Raw genomic sequence first — 23,316 nt, 5'->3', positions numbered from 1 at the left:
AAATATACAAACTACAAATATCTGGCAGTGTTCAATATCTTTGAAATGCTATTTCATAATGTTCTTGTTTACCATGTTTCTGTAGCGTGCGCCAGGTTATTTCCCGAAGTGTGCTTGTTAACACACACACAAAATCAATAAAGCAGATGGCTTTATATTTTATTTCAAACAGACTGCATCTTCACTGTTGCCCAAACTAGAAAGCCTGCTACCAGCTCTACCAATATTTTAGCTGTCCTCTAATTCCTAGTTCGATTTTAAATGAGATAAAAATAGTTAACTACTTCCATTCCTCAGTTCTTTTCCAACCTTATTTAGGAACTGTAGAGATGTATTCTAGTTTGTGTGCACAATATTTTGCTCTTTCTAATACCATTTTCATGTCAAACTTTACAAAAGGCTTCTACAAATCTATTGCTGTCATTGGTTCGACAAAATAACTGGATTTGGTCATAATTATAAATTTAGGTTTCCTAAGCACAGGGGGAAATCACTTTATAATAATATATTCTTCTATCCCTTTTCAATTTGTGAAGGACATAATTCCTTGCTTAGATAAAGTGAGGAAACAAGAGAAATGCCAGAGTTTTGTTATCCACTTACTCCTTTACGCATTTGCAGGCTGTTTAAAACTCTCTGATGGACTATAATGCATCATTCCAAACAATAAGGTGTGCGCTATTCCTTCATTGATAATTTTTATTTGCTGATAAAACAGAGGCGGTGCTCCATTTCTGTTCTCTAAAAACAAAACAAAACAAACCCCCACCTCCTGCCCAAACTCCCATTTAAATTTTTTCATGCTGTCACCAAGTCTCAGAGCTCGGTACTCTTCAGCTCCACCTCGTGTAGGAAAATAACGACTGCACCCTCAGCTCTGACCAAAGGGAGCAACCATGCTGTGGAAAAGATGAAAAGTCAGGAACATTATTTAGGAATCAAACTAAAGAAAGAATTGATTTCCTGTAGAGCCTGAGTGAGAAAAGCAGGTCTTTGGGTTTTTTTTTCTTTTTTCTTTTTTTTTTTCTTTTCTTTTTTCGAAAAGCAGGTCTTAACAGCTGACAGGAACTTCAGGAAAACATGTGTATTGGTTTCATTGATAAATTCAATTAAATCTGGAGAAAACTATACTGAACTTACTTAATACCGGCAAACTTGGGATGAAATCCCCACTGACCTAGGATTCCTAGTTGACTCCTTCAAAAGAGCCAAGTCAGCGCGTTCTCTGAGCAGCGCTATGTAGTACCTCAAACATCTTCACGAAAAACTACAGCCGACTATCTTTTAGTCACGTCATAAAGCCCAGAGGAGAACGCCTGGAAACGGTTTGCGGAGAGAGGGGTGGGGTCCCCTTCTCGGTGAAGGCGACTTAGCTGACTGGAGTCGTTTCCGCGCTCTTCGCGTCCAGCGCCGCAGCAGGCAAGGAACCGAAGGGACCCCGGGTCCCGGTCGCCCGCAGCATCTCCCCAGAGTCCTCCTTCTGAGAAACCTGTGGGTCAGGGACGCTCATCTTCTGCTTGTCATTATAAACCTGCTTCTTATTAAGCTCTCGTGATATTTTTTTTTTTTAAGTTGCTTTGCACGGTTTTCGCTTCCTCCGGCCAGGGATGAGGGAGCCCAGAGCTTCCCGGAGCCCGGCCGGGTACCGCGGGGCGGGGCAGGGGCGGGGGCGGGGGGCGGGGCAACGGGCGGGGCATCTTCGCCGCGTCCGGCTGCGCCCAGCCGCGGGCGGGAGGCGGTGGCGGCGGCGGCGGCGGGGCCTGAACAGCGCGGGGATTGGCTGCGGAGGGCGGAGACGTCAGGCTCCCGCGGCCGGAGCTGCGGCCCCGGCTCTGCGCGGCGCAGCGCAGTCCGCTTGAGCGCTCACCGCAGCGAGAAGGTTTCCTGTGCCGTCGCGCCTTCCGCCGCCGCCGCCGCCGCCGGGCTTCGCCGCTCGTGCCGGGACGCGCCTCCGCGCTCCTCGCCGCTTCCACCCCCGCGGCCGCCGCTCCTCTCGCAGTCGGCACACACACCATGACGAAAACAGACAAGAAGTCCTTCAACCAGACCCTGGCCGAGTGGAAGCTCTTCATCTACAACCGGACAACCGGAGAGTTCCTGGGGCGCACCGCCAAGAGCTGGGGTGAGCGGGCGGCGGTTGGGCACCCGGGCCGGCCGCGGTCTAGCGGGGACGCCGGGCGGGGTCGGGTGGGAAGGGAAGGCGGGAGGTGGCTCCCCGCGTGGGGGCCCCAGGAGCCACCGCCGCCCGCAGCGGTCTTCGTCTCGGTCGCCAGACTCGAACGCGAGCCGCAGCGGCGGCAGAGGAGTAGCGCGGCCCCATTCATTTCTCTCGGGGCCGACGGGCGGGCGAGGCGGCGGCGCCCGCTGGTAGCCCCCGCCGGTTCCTTCCTCCCGGCTGGGAGCGGGCGCACGTGCAGCCCGGGCCTGCGGCGCCGGAAGCCGGGGACCGCTGCCCCGAGCCCCGAGCGCGTGGGGGCCGAGTGCCCGGCCTCCTTTGTACGGAGCGCGCCGGCCCCGAGAGGCCCTGGCGGAGGCGGCCGGCTGCGCCGAGCGGTCGGGGAAGCTAGACCCTGCCCCACGCCCGAGGAGAGGAAATTTCCACTCCCGCCGCTATCTTGTGACTCGTCCACGCTGCCACCCCAGCCGGTCGGAAGAGTGTGAACGAGTGTTCACTGTGTGGGCTGCACGACTGTGTTAAGCACACAAGCACACGGTATCCGAAAATGCAGTTGAATTTGTCCAGTGAAAAGACCCTTAAAAAGGTCGCTTCCTCCCTAATTCCTTTTTAGTGACACAGGTTTTCTTCCTTACCAACGTGCTTCAATAGGGGAAAGTAAATCCGGTCTTGAAAGGCACGGGTTTTTTTTTTGTTTGTTTTTTGCCCTACGCCTTCCAAACGTGTGATGGTTGTATTTGCTAGCAGTTTTCCTCTGCATGGGTTCTTTGTTTTAAAAGAAATATTTAAACCATCCACCAGTGTGGTGCTGCCTTCGAGTGCCTCTTTTTTTGGAACAACTGTTAACATCTGAATAAGGACTAGTGCTCCCCTCCTTTAAACTTAAGTAAACCTATTTTTTTTCCTTTTGAAAAATATTTTGTTAGTTGGTCATGACAGACTTTTCTGCGTGAGAGTATTTCTAGACTGGAGAACTATTTGAGCACGACACTTTGAAGAGAAGCATGAAGAGTGAATTAGCTCTGACTTAGGAAATAACTGTTGCTGCTACCTGAAATCGGCTCTTCCAGAATAGAAAGGCGGCTTAAAGCCCTATCACAAGTTGCAAGGGGGCCTTGGGGGGTTTTTTTTTAGCCCAAACCCTGCTTCAGAGATGAGAAAAATGAGCCCCAGAGAGGTGGTGATTTTGTTTGTGTAAAATTACATATTCCACAGAGCCAAGAAAAGAACCCAGTTGTCCTTTAATCCTAGTCCAGCGGTTGTATTATTTTACAGATGCCTTGCCTCACAGCATGATAATCACGATTTTTATTCAAATGGCTGGCTGTGGGGAACCCACTAGTGTGAGGAGGAAATAGATCTTGCATTTAGAATTAAATGGGGGGGGGGGACTGTAAACAATTATTTTTGTTTTTAGAGTGTACTATTTGCTGAAGGAATATTTGAGTGGTGAAGAGGGATGAATTTGTGTAGACTACCTTTCTCAGTTCCAGTACTAAGTATCTTCATGTTCTGTTAGAATGACATTTCTTTTCTTTTGAATGAAAGCTCCTTAACCTTTGTATTACGTGCTGTTGGGGTAGAGATTTTATTTGGTATCAGAGAATGCAGGATTATGTAAGGGCAGTGGAAGGAGTACAAGTGAAGCTGGGATTAGATTTAGAAGAATGAAGGGAATGGAAATTGTCAGCAAAGAGTAAATTTCTGCATTTATTGTAATAATAGTAAGCCAGCACCGAAAGGCATAAATAGGTGAGAACTATCCGTAATCCTATCCCTGCGGGCGTAAGGACACTCCAAGGAGACGTGGGGGAGTGGTGCCTGTAGGCTGGAATCCAACTGTCAACCCTCTGTTCCCTCAAGCATGGGGTCCACCTGGAGAAGGCTATCCTCTTGCCTTCCTTTATCAGAAAGGCAGTTTCTGAGTGAGTTGCCTGATCTCATTACCCCTGTTAGACACTCAGTAGGGGCAACTCTTTGCAACCCCATGGAGTGTAGCCCATTGGGCTCCTCTGTCCATGGAATTCTCCAGGCAAGGATACCAGAGTGGGTAGCCATTCCCTTCTCCAAGGGTTCTTCCCAACTGGAGAAGTCCACTATGCATATATCAGTACATGTGTGGGCAGACTTAATGCATATAATGTTATTAATTTTTTTTTTAACAGATCATACAGTAAATGTTGCTTTATAATCTTTTGAGTATATTGTGGGCCTCTTCCTGTGTTATTAATAAAGATCTATATCATATTTAATAGCTATTCTATTGTATAGTTAGATGTACTTTTTTTTTTTTTAGTCTAACATGTATCTTACGTATACATGGGGGATACCTATGGTAATAGAAATAATAATTCCATTTTTTTTTTAAACCAGTGCATATTGTATGTACTGGGCCCTCCTCCCCCCATTCTTTAATCCTTGTGCATTTTTGTAAATTGATTTCCTTGAAATATGTTTCTACTGGTGGAATTTCTGGGTTGCGGATAATCTATGTACTTTTTATATTCTGAAAGCATGTTATAGGTTTTTTTTTTTTTCTTTTTAAACCTCATTTGTGCAGATGTTTTCTTTTGCTTTTGAAATAATGAGGGAGGGGATTATTACATCTTTTTTTGAACTGGGTAGATTTGCTGGGCTGCTGGCGTGTAGAGACAACCTTTCTCTACCTCAAGGGTTCTATAAAGACATTCATTTAAGATGTTTCCTGATTTCATCTTTTACATTCAAGTCTTCAGCACATTTGTCCCAAGTGAGGTTCCTTTCCAAGTGCACTATATATTAATATTTAAGAAGCAGTCTTGCTCTTTACATTTGGGATAAAGTGAACATACCTCATGATCCATGTCATTGCCTTCTTTAAAACAGCTGTGTGAGGATTTTGACTAACTTCTTGTATATTTGGCTAATGTGTTACACTTGGTTTCAGCAGTTTCAGAATGCTTATATACATGTACTTTATTCCATTTTCACAGCTTTCTAATGCATACCATGTAGGTGATCAAAGTGTTCCTAAGAGCTGATATCCAGGCTGAAGGTAAGGGCAAGTCAGGAATAGTGAAAGTATTAGTTGCTCAGTTGTATCCAACTCTTTACTAGCCCATGGACTGTAGCCCACCAGACTCCTCTGTCCATGGAATTCTACAGGCAAGAATATTGGAGTGAGTAACCATTCCCTTCTCCAAGGGATCTTCCCCAACCAGGGATCGAATCTGGGTCTCCTGCATTACAGGCTGATTCTTCACTGGCTCGGATTCTTCTGAGCCAGTAGAGCACATCAGGAATAAGTAATCGCCACTTATGAAAATACAGGACAAAGAAAATTTAGCAGCTTGTGGCTGATGTTGCAAATATTAAACCTAAATGCATTATATACAATTAGAGTGAAAGACAGTTTAGAGATCACCTAGTGTTATTTAATTGTAAACAGTGGGCCATGTGTTGAAACTAACGTTTTAAAACATAATGAAATAGAATGGAAAAATTACCAGTTTATTCTGCCTCATGAGTTTATTCTAAGCAAAAATGTCTTTCGGTGAAACTTTACGTATTTTGTATGTTCAGATACCCTGATGTAAGATGTATTTCTTGTGGTGGCTCACAGTCAAAAAAAAAAGCTTGAAAGCCAGTAATACAGCCCTATACCCTCATTTCATAGGTGAGACAGTTGAACCCACAGATCTGATCTGTCAGAATTTACTCAGCTAGTGATAGAATCCTTGGCCTTCAGACTCCCTCCAAGACCAGAGGTTGTTTTTTAAACTATGCCGTGAAAATGTCAGTTGCTCAGTTGTGTCCAACTCTTTGTGACCCCAGGGACTGTAGCCCGCCAGATTCCTCTGCATGGGATTCTCCAGGCAAGAATACTGGGGAGGGTAGCCATTTCCTTCTCCAGTGGATCTTCCTAACCCAGGGATCGAACCTGGGTCTCCTGCATTGCAAGCAGACTCTTTACCATCTGAGCCACCAGGGAAACCCGTGACATGATGTCATTTAATGACATCTGCCTGTGGGCTTCTTTGGCCTTCATTGAGGTTCTCTCTCAGTAGGTGCTTTAATGTTAATCTAAAACTCAAGGTACTGATTCCAAGCAGGGTCAGGATTCTGGACTAAAACTACTAACACCTACATTTTGTTCACATGCTTCTCTTTCATTGTAGGCCCGTGAGTTGCACTTTCTTTCGATCACCTGCTCCCACTCTGGGTCATGCGTCAGTAAATGCTCTGCTTTGGAGATCAGGCTCCATCCCAGTCTTGTGTGTTTGACTGTAGGGGAGAAGGCAAGTGTGTTTATTTTCCCAGTTTTGTAAGGTATTCTTTGTCTGGTGGAATGTTGTATCAAAGAAACTTTACCAAAACTTGCACTGTTGGAAAGTAACAGGACTTGATCACCCTGTGGGCTGACTAAATGAAGGTCACGTGGTGGGTGTGGCCGCAGCAAGAGCGAAGGCTAACGGAGCCATCACCTGGCTGGAGGCAGCCCTTCCTGGGTTGATGGTGGAAGGGAGCGTGAGTGTGTGTGTTGTAGTCCAGATACCTGTAATAATAGTGTGGGGCCTGCACAGTTGCTAAGTTGTCTGGCTCTGATCCCAAGGACTGTAGCCCACCAGACTATGTGGTTACAGTAGTACGCGCTTTACTGTGTTACAGAGCAGCCTCCCCTCGCCCCCAAAATAATTTGATTTCTTTGAAATTTTGAATTTGCAGCTTTAGAATTAGTTTTATTAAAAGCAGCTTAAAAAAACCCTCCTGTCCTTTGTAACATCTTCACTGTGGTGTATCATCATATTTAAAAGACCATTTAACGCTTTTATTTTCCAAACAATTTTATTACAATGTGCCAAAGTACTTGGCAGTACAACTGTATGAAAAGGGGGAAAAAAACCATGTGTACAATAATTTTTAAAAGTGAAGGTTACTCTTGGGGGATATCTGTTCCCCTTCCCCTCCCCCTTTATAGACTTCTAGCATTTCCATTAGGATGAAGCCTCTACTAACCTAGCATTTTTAAAGAAGAAATTGTGTCATAAAAGAACAACAAAATTTACTTTGGAAGATAAATTCATTATTTTCTAATTAGGCATTCATTACATTGATTTTGAAGTAAAATCTGTCGTCTTGGACTGCATAGAATAACCATTGTTAACATTTTCCTATGTATACAGTTTTTTTAAATATATAATAAGTGAAAATGTACAGTTAGCTACCTGGTTTTATCATTTAAAATTTAAGGGGAGTGGTTTTTACTCCTCTGCCTCTTTCTTAGAGGTTGATGTGTTGGGGGTATCCTTGGCGCTCTCCATCACCTCTTTGGCGACCATCCACACACTCTGCTAGAACTTAGGTTTCTGGTGACTTTAGGTATGGTATCTATGTTGGGACTTACAAACTGCATTTCTGGTCCCTAAGGCTTTTTGTGTTCTTATAACCTGTTGGAATCTTTAAAGATCGCCTGTCAGAAATCTTTAGTGGGCTGTTTCACAGCCACCTCTTCATGTAAATCTCTATTGTCCTCAGGCTCCTTAGCATCATGTGCAGGCTATTTGCAGTCTTGGCATATTTCTCTCTTGTCATCTACTATTCTACGTAGTTCTCTCCCATCACTTTTGGGCCTGTCTCCTAAATTCTGAACCCTTCCTTCCTTCACCTTGACCTAGTTACTCAGATGTCAGCTTTGACAGCCTGATCTCTGGTAAACCTTTTTTTTTTTTTTTTGGGTGGCACAGTAAATTTATTTGTCTTTATGATTTATACATAGTAATTAAACACACAAAAGAACAAACGCTGCCTTTTTGAATCATTTTTTGCCTTGAGACTGTGTCAAGTGCTCCAGTGTATCCAGTGATACCTTTTTCTAGTAGAGCATTTATGCTTTCATAATCCATTTGTTAGGCTGAAGCTTCTTATTCACATCTTACTCCTCTGGAATTCCCTAACACCTAACCTATTGCTTGCACTTAGTGGGAAAGTAGTAAAAATTGATTGAATGAATGAGCAGTATTGTGAAATACTCCCAGTCTAATTAAATGTAATTAGTCTTCTGCAACACTTTTTAGTGTGTTTGGTTTTAGTATATCATTGCATAAAGATTTACTCGATATTTGAGCATTTTCCTTTTTTTTTTTTTTTTCTACCACACTTGTTGGATTTCATAGTTTAGTGTTCAGAAAAAGTTTCCATTTAACTTTCTCATGGGAGAGTCGGCTGAGTTTGACATGCCTAGGTCGTGCAACTGATTAGAATAACAGAACCAGGGTTATTGTCCGGTCTCCTGCGTCCTGTTTTATTGCTCTGTTTAGCTTCTTATGGCTCTTATGAGAACTTCCTAGAGGCTTTTTCTTTTTAAACTTATCTGCTCTCAGATTTAATGAGGGTTTATTTAATAGTGTCTTCTTCTCCCTACAGGTGCTATTTAACTAGTAATATTTTTGAAAATAATTCTCTGACTTTTAACAACCTCCCCATATCTGTTTAAACTTTGTTACTGAGCCATTGGTGGAGCTGGTGCTTAGGTACAACTTACTCCTAGTATTTGGTGATGCCATGCTAAGGAATAGACCCTTGTCCACAGTGAGGTACTTTTCTTTTGGCAGTTTCTGGCCTGTTGTCAGTGTCTGGCCCGTAAAAAGTGGTCCTTACTCCTACTCCATACTTCTCTAACCAGTCTTTTTCTGATTCTCTTGTTTCCTAAAGTATGTTTCCCAGGCACTGTGTTTGGCTTTGTTTTCTCTTCATTTTCTTCATCTCAAAACAACTGCAAAAATTGCTGACAAATTTTACTTCTTGGTTAACATCTCTCAGATGCCAGTTGCTTCTTGCATATCCCACAAATCTGAGAGTGAGGCTTAGACAGCTCCACTACCTTATTAATCAACTGATAAACAGAGCTCTTTCCCCTTCTTCCATTGGAGTTCTGAGTTACTTCTGTGTTTGCAATTCTTGAAGACAGTCACTAGGCACAGTCCTACTTCCGTAACATTTTTAGAATCTCTTGGTGACCACAGCTCCTTACCACTGCTGCAGTTAATCCGGGAATGAATTTACTCTGACCTTCTCGCCACTCACTCACCTCACCCCACCCTGCAGTATCTTGTGAACACACACACATTCAGAGGAAGCCCAGGGTGCTTGTTTTTCCTGGCATTCTTAATGCTAACCACCTGTTGCAAATTGCATAGCCCTTAACATTCCCACCAACCCTGCCCCACTTTTTAAGGATCTGGTAGTGTCTTTTCTTGTAAATTCTCTGATGAAAAAAACTTGAAGGACCAGATGAATTGAAGATCTTTTGTAACTTTCTCTCAAAATTGTTCCAAGCTTAAATGGGGCCATTGGCTTTCCAACCTTTATCTGCTGCTGAAAAAGAAGTGTAGTGTTGTTGACTGGGGAAGGTGGGCTCTTAACTTCTGGTGCAGTCCCAGAAAGATCCTGGGCATCAGTTGGAATTACTGTGATCTAAACTAGTACAACCGCCCTATTTCAGATTAATTTCTAAGGCTGCAGCTTTGATCAGGGTACTCCCCATATCCCAGAAGTGTTTGGATCCCCACTGCTTTCAGGTTTAAATCAGTTCCAGATAGCCTGGTATTCCAGGTGTATTACATGTTGGCTTAGAACTATATTTCCAACCTTAAATAATCTGTCGTTTTATACCACATACCCCACATACCACTGTGTCATAGCCAAATGGCTATATCTAAGGCCCCTGGGCCTAGAGTGCCCTGCTCATTCCCTCTCCCGTGCCATTCACTGCATCGTAAATTCTTCCCTGATTCCTGCATCTAGGGCCAGCTCTGCCACAAGCCTTCTCTGACTTGCCCAGATGACAAGGATACCACATTATCATCTGTGACACCTAAAAACTTTGTACCCTGGATCAGAGTTGTTTATATATGTTGCTTCTACTAACTGGATGTTCTCACGGAGCAGGACTTGCAGGTGCATGTAGCCCTACAGCATCTAGCACATAGTAAACACTTAAGTTTTCTTTTTTTTGATAAATTGTCATTTAGTCAGTTTCCACTTGTGATTCACCTGTTTGTTGGGCTAAATGAAGTTGAGAGTATTGTGGATTAATTGACATAGCTCCATACTGTGAAAGTCTTGTTTGTGGAGAAACTTGTTCATAATTCCCCTCAGCTTATCATGATTCTTTATATTCCACTAAATTTCTAATTCATTTTGAGTTTCCAGATAGGGCATTATAGTCAAAGTGAGCCTATGGGCCATATGTGTTTTTACTTGATAAGTTTAGAAGTTTACCAGTATACTGAGATGATCAGACCTAGGACTCAGAATATAGACCTGAATTAGAATTCTACATCTCTGTCTAAGCTTAGATAAGTTGTTAAAAAAAAAAAAATCTTTTGGTCTCAGTTTCTTCTTTAAGGGAAGAGCTGCATGAGATAGTTTCAGGTGTCACTTTGGAATGAAAAACAAAGCCTTTTGAACTGGAGGCCGCAAACTTTTTCTTCAAAGGACCAGGTAATATTTTAGTTTCTGCCAGCCAGGCAGTGTCTTACAACTACTCACTTCTGCTATTAGTAGCTTGAAATGGCCTTAAACAATATGTAAACTAGTGGCCTAACTGTGTTTCAGTATTTTATTTACAAAAACAGGGAGCAGCTGAGATTTGCTGAGCTATGCTTTAGAAGTTAGTGGTCAGTATAGGCTAATCCAAGAAAACTGAATGGGGTCTTAAATGTGTGAACTCTTGGCTTTGTTCTTTTCATATAACAAAAGTCACTTCATTATTTGAATTTTTACAGTGAGTGGTCAGTAAGTCCACTCTCATCCTCAGTTTCTTCCCTGGGTAATCACTGTTACCTATGATACTTTTTAAAACATATGTGGCATATCCTTTGGATAAAAGTCTGACAGTTTCCTACAAAAGAAAATATACACTTACCTCATGCCCCAGCAGTTCTAGATATTTAGCCAAGAGAAATGAAAGCATATGTCCACAGAAATACATGAAAATATTCATAGTAGCTTCAAACTGGAAACTGCCCAGGTGCTCAGTAGAATGGATAAACAAACCAGTGTCCACAAAGTGGAATACTACTCAACAGTCCCCCCCAAAAAAACAAACTACAGATAATGGAAAACGTGAGTGATTCCTACAGTTAGGCTAAGCAGAAAATAAGCTTTACTGAAGAGAAAGTACTATATCATTTCATTTCTTTGAAATTCTAAATCAAGCAGTACTTACCTATGCTGGAAAAAAGCCCAGAACAGTGCCTGCCTCTAGGATGTCCTGGGGATTGACTGGGAAGGGGCATGAGAGAACTTTATAGCGTGATGGCAATGTTCTGTATCTTGATAGCAGTTTGTATCATAGAGGTGACTGCATTTGTCAAAAATCCATGTTACAGTACTTTGGAGATTCGTATATTTCACTGAGTGTAATTTTCCCCTCAGTTTTAGTTAATATGCATGTTGAAGTGTTTCAGGGGTTAAGTGTACTAACATCTGCAACTTGAAATGCCTAAAAAAATAGATCGTAATTATTGAATAGATAGGTAGTAAATATGTAGAATCTAGGTGAGGTTTATGCCTGTTCACTTAATTCTTCTAAAAATTGTACTTGTTTAAATAAATATTATTACAAATTTAACAATCTTTTATACACTGTTCCCGACCACTTATCCCAAAGTATATTGAATAATCAATCATCATTTCCTCACTGATTTGAAATGCCAACTTTTTTACGTGCATTTTACATGGATCCTTTCTTGGATATTGTGTTTTGTTACTAATCTATATCTTTGTTCCTTTGTTATTATCACACTATAATATGTAAGCTCTATGTAAGCATTTGTAAAATAAAATATAATGTGTGAGACTTGTGTAACTACTGGCTGTTTAGTTTTGGTGTCTGGAGGGTGCTAGCCTTATAAAGATTTAGGTAATGCATGGAGCATCCAAAAGAGATAGCTTATGTAAAGAAAAAGAATCTGTTTTTTGAAAATTGGGAGAACTAACTAAAACCATTTGGATGTGGTATCTCTTTTAGGAATAGAGAGCTCTGTTAATTGTTTTGTAAAAACTTCTGATTTGCAAATGTTTCTTTTCTCACAAAATCATATATTTCATTTATTCTCTAGTTTACTAGTTGGAAACTGGTTTTATTGATCAAATTAAATGCATTTGTTTCCATTAGCTTGTGATAGTATCTTAAATCTCTCTTACTTTCCCTTAAATTTATTTTAGTCTTGAATTTAAAACCTGACTTTTTTTTGTTAGTCTTGGGGTTTTTTTAGTGAGTTCATATAAAGCTATGGATTTTCCTTTTTTTTTTTTTTTAACATTTATTTATTTATTTGGCTCTGCCAGGTCTTAACTGCGGCATGTGGGAACTAGTTCCCTGACCAGGGATCAAACCCAGGACTCCTGAACTGAGAGCATGGAGTCTTTGCCACTGGGCCACCAGGGAAATCCCTGGATTTTCCTTGTGTTCTGCTTTGGCTGCACTATTGTTTTGTATTTTGAATATTTCATGTTTTGTTTTTTTAAGTCAAAGGTTATGTAGGAAGTCCACTTTGTAAATTTTTGTTATACTTTCTTTGTTGCACTGGATTAGTTTTTTCCTCAAATATTTGGTAATTATTGGTTCTCTGCACCTCTTCTTTGTATTTAGACTTTCCTGTTACAGCATTCAGGGATGAGGCAGAGGTACCCAAGACCTGGTTGAGGTATGGAGATTCCCTCCACTCCTTGAGATGTTTATCAACCCATCCAGTACCTTTGGCCAGTTTTTAAATCCCAGCCCCCCCCCCCCCCCCCCGCCATGCTCCCTGCTCCTGTGAAAGAGTAGATGGTTCTGCTGCTGTTGGTAGCTGATGGGCACCAGGGTGGGGCGTGTGTGTGCATGTTTAGTTGCTGGGCACCAGTGGGGGGTGTGTGGGGGCGGGGTCGCGAAGTTAAACTCACCTGGCTGCTCTTGCTGTGGAGTCCTCTAGTCTTTGGCCCAGAGCGCCCTCCTGGTCTCCATTTTGGTGAGCCAACTTGCTTTTTTCTGGAAGTCCTTCTCTGATGAAATCCTTTCCTTCCTCTTCCTGTTAGAGACAGTTAATTCTTTCTCTTTGTTTATATGTCTGTCGCTTGTAACTGGACTCTTGGAGAACAGGAACAGATACCTTATTCCATGTAAATTTTTGTCACCTAAAGTAACACAGAATGCTTGCATGATGCCCTTCAGAGAAAGGGAGTTTTGATTGCAAAAGATAATAGCTTGAGGCTCCCAGGGAGAGCAGACCAGGTAAGGTGCCACATGGAGAGGTACTGGTCTGGGTGTTTCTCTTATTGGTAGGTTAATCTTAGGCAAGTTATTTAATCTTGTTTAATATTTTTTATACTACCATATTTTTTTTTATAAATATATAAAATTTGAGTGTATGTGTATATACACACATGTATTTTTAATTATAGAAATAGTTCGAAGGCAAAAAGAAGATCGGGGCAGCACAGGATGAGATGGGTTAGATAGCATCACAGACTCAGTGAACATGAATTTGAGACACCTCCAGGAGACAGTGGAAGAGCCTGGTGTGCTGCAGTCCATGGGGTCACAAAGAGTCTGACCGGACTTAGCGACTGAACAACAGCAATGTGCTAAATTAGTTTAAGAAAATTCTTTCAGTTAGGAACAAATGATTTTTAAACAAGTGGTCCTGGGACAGCAGGAAATTGATATGCAAAACAATGTAATTGAATTCTTTCTTTGCTGTTATTCAGTCGCAGTGGTTTTGGAGCCCAAGAAAAGAAAATCTGTCACTGCTTCCACTGCGTGCGGGCCTCCCCCCCCCCCCCCAAGCCTATTTTATTTGCCATGAAATGGAAATGATAAGACCAGATGCCATGAGTTTTAAGCCAGCTTTTCCACGCTCATCTTTCATTCTTATCAATAAGCTCTTCCATTCTTCTTCACTTCCTGCTCTTAGAGTGGTAATATCTGAGATTGTTGATATTTTCTCCTGGCAATCTTGATTCCAGCTTGTGCTTCTTCCAGCCTGGCATTTTGCATGGTGTACTCTTCATATAAGTTAAATAAACAGAGTGACAGTATACAGCTTAGATGTACTCCTTGATGTACTTGCCAGTTTGGAACCAGTCTGCAGTCTGTTGTTCCACATCCGGTTCTAACTGTTGCTTCTTGACCTGCACACAGGTTTCTCAGGAAGCAGCTAAGGTGGTCTGGTATTATCATCTCTTTAAGAATTTTCCACAGTTTGTTGTGATCCACACAGTCAAAGGCGTTAGCATAGTCAATGAAGCAGAAACCCATGTTTTTCTGGAATTCTCTTGCTTTTTCTATGATCCAACGGATATTGGCAATTTGATCTCTGGTTCCTCTGCCTTTTCTAAATCCAGCTTGAACATCTGAAAGTTCTCGGTTCCAGCTTGTACACCTGGAAGTTCTTGGTTCTCCCTTCTTCATACCATGTACAGAAATTAACACACAGTGGGTCAAAGATCCAAACGAGCTAAAACTAAGAATTCTTAGAAGAAAACATAGCTACAGGTCTTTTTAACTTTGGCTTAGGCAATGGTATCTTAGATATAATACCAAAAACCAAGCAACCAAGGAGAAAAGTAAATTGGACTTCCTTGTGGTTAAGAACTTTTCTCCTTTAAGGGACACTCTCATGAAAGTGAACAGACAACCCACAGAATGGGGGGAAATAGTTGTACATCGTGTATATGACAAAAGACTCATGTCTGTAATGTATGAAGAATTGTTAGAACTTTCATAAAAAGGCAATTCAGTATAAAAATGGACCAATGATCTGAATAGATAGTTCTCCAAAGAAGACACAAATGACCAATAAGCTCATGAAAAGATGCTCAACATCATTAGTCATTAGGGAAATGCAAGTTAACCCACTAGGAAGTATTGATAAGGATGTGAAGAAATTGGAATCCTGCCAGTGGGAATGTAGGATGTTAGAGCTGCTTTGGAAGACTGTCTAGCGCTTAACTCAAAATACTAACCAGGGTTACCATATGACCAAGCACTTCTACTCATAGTGAATGAAATGTGAATTATACCTCAATAAATAGCTCCTTATAAAAATTTAAACTTACAAAGGACTTTAAATTTGTACTTGTCCATGTACTTGATTTTTTAAAAAAGTTTTACCTGCCTTTGCTTTAAAAAAAGGTTTTTTAAAACTGTAAGCAGGTTGCTAATTTATTTACCCAGGGTAAGTTGTTTCTTATTGAAATTCTCTGGAAATAAGACATAGTCTTTCTGGTATCTAGATAACTAGAAAGTTTGAGCAAGAAGTAGGGAGTCAGATCACACAGTCTCGAAGTGTGTTGAACGAGTGTGGATTGTCCAGGCCTTGAAGCCTGATGACTTCCCTTGCTCACATTAACCAGCACTGAGGCAGGCGTGGCACATTTATTAGGTCCCCTCTGCCCTGCCTGTAACTGACCTGTCATGACCTAGTCTCTGTGACCCCATGGAGGGCTGTTCTGTCCATGGAGTTCTCCAGGCAAGAATACTGGAGTGGGCAGCTATTCCCTTCTCTAGGGGATCTTCCCCGTCCCAGGGATCAAACCCAGGTCTCCTGCATTGCAGGCAGATTCTTTACCATCTGAGCTACCAGGGAAGCCCTCAGAACTAAAGATTAACTGTGTGTTTGCTATGTGCTCATTTGCTTGTTGCTTTTATAAATTTCATTTATATTATTTTTCCTGGAAATTGAAAATCAAAATTGAAAATGGTGTGATAAGAATACTTTTAGATGACTTTAAAGCACTGCTAAATAACTAAACTCTTAGCACTTCTGTGTTAAATTTTTCCAGTTTAGTATTGACTTCATCAGTTGACAAACTCCTGTGGCCTCAGACTGTCTGTTTTTGTTAAGTGACATTTCGTGGGAACACAGCCCCCACTCATTACATTTATGTATTTGTGCTCTGGCCTGCTGGGTAGAGGGATTTATCTGTTAGTTCCTACAAAGAGCCATATCTGAAAGAATGGTTTTTCTCCTGTATCTCATTAAACCAGCTTTTGGGCTTTACCTCTTTCATGTTCCCTTACAGTAAACTGATCACTTCCTTTGTTTTTCTGCAGCAGGACTGCTCTGTGTGGTAGGGAAGTGCCGCTGTCTGGAGGTGAACATACTGTGCTCCTTTCCTCCTTCTGTCCTTTCGCTCCCTGTTTTGGCCTCCTGGTAATTGGGGCAGTGGGAGGATGGGGAATGCCAGTCTGAATTAAGATGAAATTGCTTTAACTGTTTTCCCCTAACAGTTTTCTGGCCTACAGGTAACAAATGAAAGTTATCTAGCTTTTGCCACAATCTGTTTGGGGTCACAGGGTCTTTTGAACATCACAAGAATATTGTACAGCCACTCCACAGAGAAAAATGGATGTATTCAGAAATGTATTATTATAGAAGTCTTAGAAGCTCTGAAGTTCATCTTTGCTGGGAATGGGTGAAGGTAAAGGGTCCATAGATCCTAGGTTAGGAACGCCTGCTCTAGCCTTTCTTCAAGGACAAATATTAATAAACAAGTTTGTGTTAAGACTGGAAAATAAAGCTGATGTTAATTCAGCTCTGGGGAATTAAGTGTTCTTTACTGTTGCCATACCTGGGAATTAATTGAATATTTTTTGATTGGTTTTTAAATGTTTAAATGTAAATGTATGACGTTAACAATGTATTGTAGCATATAATCTTGATGGTGACTACTTACGATGTTAGATCTTTGAATATAGACATTTGAGAAGAATAATTCTAGATGTTCACAAAAGAAATCACTGGCTTGGGATAGATTTTAGTGTTTCCAGATTGTGAAGAAAAAAAGGTTAGGCCCTTTATGTTGAAACTTGTGTGTGCCAGCTCTTGCTTCATGCTTAGCAGTGGAGTTGTCAAGTCCCACGGGTCAGAGTGCCTGTTCTGGTCTTGTCCTCTCTGCACATTTTTTGCATGAGGCTTCCACTCAGCCAGTATTTCCTAAACTTCATTCATTGATAACCATCTTCATGACTTGCCTTCTCTGCATGCTTAACTCAAATTTATGCAGATAAATTTGAAATACAGGGTTGATACGCTCATTCTTTTGTTTGTCACATACTCATAAAGGGAGTTTATCCAACCTAAAATCATCTTCTGTCTTTCTAGAGGGCATCAAATTCATTTTGGGAAACACTGCCTTATGTGCTGGGATTTTCAAGCTCTGATCTTGAATCAATATGATCTGTGGAAGCTGCTTGTATTTGGAAGTATCAGAGGAGAGGAGGGGATCACAGGATGGGTGGGTGCCGCCTGCTGAAATACCCCTTGCTTGGGCAAATTCATAGTGTTTGGAATATGAAGATACTTGGCTGTGTGCATGGCAGAGCTTGGAATCCTAGCCTTGCGATGGTTGGTTTGCTTTTTCACCTTGGCCTCGTTACACACAGGCAAACACACACAATGCGTACATCTTCGAGTTTTATGAGTTTTGTTTTCTTTTACAGGTTTGATCTTGCTCTTCTACCTAGTCTTTTATGGGTTCCTGGCTGCACTCTTTTCATTCACAATGTGGGCCATGCTTCAGACTCTGAATGATGATGTTCCAAAATATCGTGACCAGATTCCTAGTCCAGGTAATTATGTTGTGATTATTATGGCTTCTAACAAAATTGGATTATATTTTATCTTCTCTGGAAGTCTATATTATAGAGCAGGTAGGAGATGTTAAATTTCAGAGTCAAATAATGTGAAAGTTTTAATTGTGTTTAATATTTACATGCTGATATTAAGACCTTTAATATTTACATGCTGATATAAAGACCTTTAATATTTACACAGTGATACAAAAACTTGGCTGATAAATCTTGAGTCTTTTGCCAAGGGTAAGCAGAAATAAATATTGAGAGTTAAAGTAAAACCATATTGATGAATATAGTTATGAGTGATGTTTATGAGTATTGAGTAGCAGTTTCACTTTGCCCTGAGTAATTTACTTATATATATTTCAACTCTAGCTTGGGTTAAAGCATTGGTCTTATAAAATACATGCTTTATGGTTTTAATTGCTTAGTATGGAAAATTATAAGAAGTATTAAATTATCTATTAATAGAGAATAAAATGAGTGTGCACTTAATATGTTTATTCTCTGTTGATTGTCTTATGGAAAAAAAATTCCTCTAAGATACTGGAGAATGTACTTTAGTACAGAAAAAGATCTTGACTAGAACACTTACTTAAATCACGTTTTCTCCCTCCCATATTTATTCCTTTTAAAGTTTGTTTTTGAATGCCAGCTCTGCCTTCATTGTTGCGTATGGGCCTTGTCCTCACGCTGCTGGCAGTTTTTGTAGAATTAGGTAACAATAAGGCACAGAGCCCCAGTATTGCGGATTCCCACAAATATGAACAACTTCCTGAGATTGTAGCGAAGGGATGGCTCTCCGTGGAGGAGTACAGTTTGGCAGCAGGCAAAGTGGGCACACAAGTCAGGGAAGATGGGAACCTACAGGAGGTTTCTGTCCTCACTGTTTCTGTTCCAGCTGTGATTTGCCCCCCAGGGCCATTCTGGGGATATTTTCGGTTGTCACAGCTGCAGGCGTGCTACTGGTGTTGCTGAACATCCCTGCAATGCATGAGAAAACCCCCCACAAGAAAGACTCATCCAATCCAGAATGTCATTAGGACCACGGCTGAGGAACTCTAGTCTAGATCCTTGCTCACTGCATGGACTTCTCAGCCATAGCAGCAGCGAGAATGAACCAGTTTCCCCAACCAGTTTGTTCTGACAGCTTTTTTCCTTTGTCTGTAGCTGATTTTTATCAAAATATCATGAACAACTCCGTTAGTCTTTATGACCATGTATCTAGAACCAGCTTTATGCTGATTTTTTTTTTCCTCATCTCTCATTGTAGCCCTGTTTTCTTTCTCCCTACATGAATTCTAAGATAATTATTTCTTTTGCTGCCTTACTATTGATCATAAGCTGATATATTTCAGAAATATTGAACCATTTATAGTTGCATGAATAATATAAGCAGTAAAGTGTGTTCAGTATACGTTTAAGTATATAGTTTTAAACTGAGTTCCTTAAATATTCAGAAAACGTGAAATGAATCAGAGGTTTATAGTTTTGCCATGGGATTTTAAATTATGTTACCTCACAGGATGCAAAGATAAGTGCAGCACGTTAATACAACCATGCTGTGGGTGTGTTGTTGTTCAGTCGTTAAGTTGTGTCCTGCTCTTTGCGACCCTGTGGACTGCAGCACACCAGGCTTCCGGCTGTAGGCATAACCCCCAGAATACCTGATCCCTGAAGCCCTGATTTATGTTTAAGTGTGCGTAGTTAGCTCCCAAAGAGAAGCTAAAGTTGTGATCATCTAAATCCAAGTGATCTGATATGTTGAAGTAGTAACTGAATGCACAGTCTAATTGGAACTTTTTTGTGTACATATGGAATAAGACTTGCTCTGCCTTTTTGAAACATTGATTGTTTCATCATCATTGGCTAGCATCAGATTGAGTTTAACTCAAGAGCCTTGCAAATCAACGCAGGCAAACATTTAGGATTTGAAAGACATAGATTTGATCTAATATGAATTAGATGTCTGAGAAATTTTAATGAAAACTAAAATAGCCTTGGTTTTTGTTTATCTTCAGATTTAACATAAGACTTTTATGTATAGTAACTGATGTATGGGGAATGTTGAGTGACTAGTGAAAAGTTTAGGATTTTTTTATTTTAAGCCTTTTGTGAAAGACTTAAAGTAGATCTAATGCTTTTAGATCGAGGCAAGCTTAAAGTTGGAAGCCTGATTGTGTTTGTTGCAGATAAACATGCTTACATTTTCTGTTAATAAACTCATGCAGACATATTCTAGAGACACAGTTGTTGATTGCTGATACGAAATTGTTGGTGGTTATATGCCAATTCAGTATGAGAGAACTACATTTTAGTTACAGAGCAGTGTTTATTATTGAAAGAAGAATATTGAACTATAGATTTTAAATTGTATAGTCCTCTTTCGTTGAATAAGGTTCGCTTTCTTTATGAATGTTTCCATAGAGCTGTGATTTCAGTGACAAAAGTGCTTAGACTTCGATTTGCTAAAATTTTCTCCATATTAATGACAAATTGGCAAACCCTAAAAACACTGAATAGAAAATGAATGTAGAAAGTACAAAGTAAAACTTGTGTCTTTTCACTAAGGACCAGAGCAGTTCTAAGATTCAGAGGTGGTTTCTAATTGGCATTGGCTGAAGTGACATTGAAGACTTTGGGATTCTTTCCTTTTAGATGTCTTTTTGTAGTCAGACATAAGTGGGGAGTTCCTGGTGGTTCTCTCAATCTACCTGTGAACACAATGTCCACATAATTTATTAAGACCTTCCTTTTTAGAGATAAGAGTGTAAGGAGAAGGAAAGAGAGAAGGGAATTTGCTACAGTTAATTTCCCCCGTTTTCTCTTATCTCTTTAGGACTTATGGTTTTTCCAAAACCAGTGTCTGCGTTGGATTTTTCATTCAGCCTGTCTGATTCAGAATCCTATCAAGGGTACATTGATGACCTTAAGAAATTTCTAAAGCGTAAGTATGATTTTTTAGAGTAAGGTAAAAGATTTTAGTTGTTACAGAAACTAGTACCAAATTATGATTACTTTAAAAAACATTGTTCTTAGAGTTCTGCCTTTATCTCTCTCTCTGCTAAAGAGAGGACTGGGAAGGAGAATTTATGATTATTCATGAGGAATTTATGATTATTTTATATTCTAACTTCTGGAAAGCATGGAGGTCTAAACCTAATGGGTAGTTGATTTTATTTATTTATTTTTTAAATCTACCTTATATAAAAAGTACATGAGTAAGTCCATTGAGGCATAACATTTATACCTGCATTAAATCAAATAGCATTTGACCAAAGAGCAAAACTATATTATAAATCTTGTCTCTTAAGTATTTGGGTCTTTGGAGCCAAAGTAGTGCTTGTGTGAGGACAAGGAATGGTGTTTTATCACTAAAAGAAGTCTTACCAGTTGTGAGTTTTTCGAAGCGACTAATTTGTAAAGCTTTCGAATAGCCCAGTTTTCTCTGCATTTTGCTTTCCACGAACTCTGTGGTATTAGCATTTGAATGAATAGGCAGCTCTTCCTCAGCCACTCTCCCCTGTGGTTGCTCCTTAGAAGGTGTAGGACCCCATTGCCAAGATTACTGATGAAGCTCCCTGTATCACCTTCTCCTTTGCTGGTGTAACTTGCCCTATTTGTCTGCCTTTTGGGACTTCCAGTTCACCAACCCCTTTTATTTTATTCCAACCTCTCCACTCTCAGCTTCTCTGCTGGTCAAGCTTATCAGTCCCATAGTTTTTCATTTCAATGTTATAGAAGCTAGTACTCTAAAATCCTTTGCCTCTTAGTCCATTTGCAAGTCGAAGAAGCCGTGTAATTCCTAGATGGAGCCCTTCCTTCCAGCCTGCCCTCTGAGAACTAAGTAACACTGTGAATACTTGATCACCTCCCTCAAATGGCCCCAGTCTACTGCCTGGAAGACCTGCTGAAATTCTCTGAAGGGATTATTTCCAACCTCTACTCAAAACTAGCTCCTTACCTCCCCAACCCTTTAACGCACTTTCTTCATATAATCTGGTTTCCTGATTCAAGAGAAAATAGAAATACTCAAGAGGAGACTCGCCAGGTTCCTGCAGCTGTGATATTCCTCTTGCTCTGGCAAGGGAAGCTGCCCTTCCTCTTCTCTCTGTCCACCTGTCCACTCTCGCTGCCTCAGAAACATTGTGCTAATTACTGATCTTGCTCGTATACATTTAGCTTCTCTGTTGGATTCCTTCAGTCAACATGCAAAAATCCTCAGCTCCCATCTTAAAAACCTTTTGAATCCTGTACCTTCTAATAGCTACCTTCCTAAATCTCTTTTCTTTGATAGTTAAATATATACTTATTATTTAAATAGAGATGTTTTGTGAAAGCATAATTCATGGTTTAAAAAACAAATAGTAAAGAAAGCCCTATAATTAGGACAGTAGTTCCCTGCCCTACTCCGTTCTAGCTGCAGTCCTGTTTGATGCTTTATTCAGCAGAGAAGGTGCTTTTTGTGTGTATGTTAAGCACTCTAATTTCCATCAGTGAACAAATGAAAATTTTCTGAGTTCTGGAGTTTTTATGACCTAGTGGTATGTTAGAAAGTAATAAGTGCTGTGAGGGAAAATAAGGCAAAGAAAGGAAATAGAGTTAAGAGAATCACAATTTTAAACAGAGTGGCCTGGGAAGGCCTCACTGAAAGGGGAATGTTTGAGGAAAACTCTGAGAATGAGGGAACTAGCCATGTAACTAGCAGTAGGTGGGAAGGCCCTGAGGCTTACAAGGTCCAGTGTGTTAAAAGTTCGTCAGGGAAGCCAGAGGGGCTGGATGGAGTAAGTGGGGAGAATGTACTAGGGGGTTGAGGTCAGGGAGGCCTTGGAGGCTGTCGTTCAGTTCTTTGACTTTCACAGCGAACAAGATGGAAGTTCTTATGCAGAAAATAACATCTCATACACTCAGGATCACTCAGGCTGTATTTTGAGACTAGATTCTAGGTGAGGAACCAAGGAGGCTAGTCAAAAGCCCATTGCAGTCACCCACGTGAGTTGGAGATCATGGCTTGGAATTGGAGCATTGGAGACTGTGAAAAATTATCTGATTCTGGATATATTTTCAACAGGAAATAACTTAATGCTTTTGAACTTTTTCTTACAAAATTTTTCTTATTTTTTTAATTTAAATTTTATTTGTTTGGCTGCATTGGGTTTTAATTGTGCACACAGGCTTAGTTGTTCCACAGCACGTGGGATCGTAGTTCCCCAACCAGGGATCAAAGCCGTGCCCCCTGCGCTGCAAGCTGGGTTCTTAACTTCTGGACCACCAAGGAAGTCCCCTTCTTATCTTTAAAAGTTTTATATTCCTGCTAGTTCTTGATTTACCACTTTTATACACTGTCTTTACTTCCTTTTATGTTAGATGAGGATTTTGCTCACATGCCTCAGACGTCCCCCTGTTCTCAATTCAAAAGTAATTGAACTACTAAGTTATTTTCATTATTGGTTGGCTTTTTATACTTGTCTTTACATTACAGTCTACCATCTCTAGAGACTCTTGTCTAACTTATATTTGTATATTGTCAAATGAG

At 40.8% G+C, this 23,316-nt stretch overlaps 1 protein-coding gene across 1 annotated transcript in view; it reads left to right on the top strand.

Annotated features, from left to right (window-relative positions):
- The first annotated feature begins 1,815 nt into the window (after nucleotides 1–1,815).
- The window catches only part of ATP1B3 (ATPase Na+/K+ transporting subunit beta 3), a 34,665-nt gene continuing 13,164 nt past the window's right edge, over nucleotides 1,816–23,316 (top strand). The window contains exons 1-3 of the mRNA XM_043474224.1: nucleotides 1,816–2,122; nucleotides 17,646–17,774; nucleotides 20,620–20,727. Coding sequence (XP_043330159.1) covers nucleotides 2,014–2,122; nucleotides 17,646–17,774; nucleotides 20,620–20,727 — 346 coding nt within the window. The 5' untranslated portion in view covers nucleotides 1,816–2,013. The remainder of the gene's footprint in view (nucleotides 2,123–17,645; nucleotides 17,775–20,619; nucleotides 20,728–23,316) is intronic.

Source organism: Cervus canadensis, chromosome 7 (genome assembly GCF_019320065.1).
Source record: "Cervus canadensis isolate Bull #8, Minnesota chromosome 7, ASM1932006v1, whole genome shotgun sequence".
NCBI lineage: Eukaryota > Metazoa > Chordata > Mammalia > Artiodactyla > Cervidae > Cervus > Cervus canadensis.
Note: the sequence above shows the minus strand (reverse complement) of the source record. Positions and strands in the feature narration are given on the sequence as shown.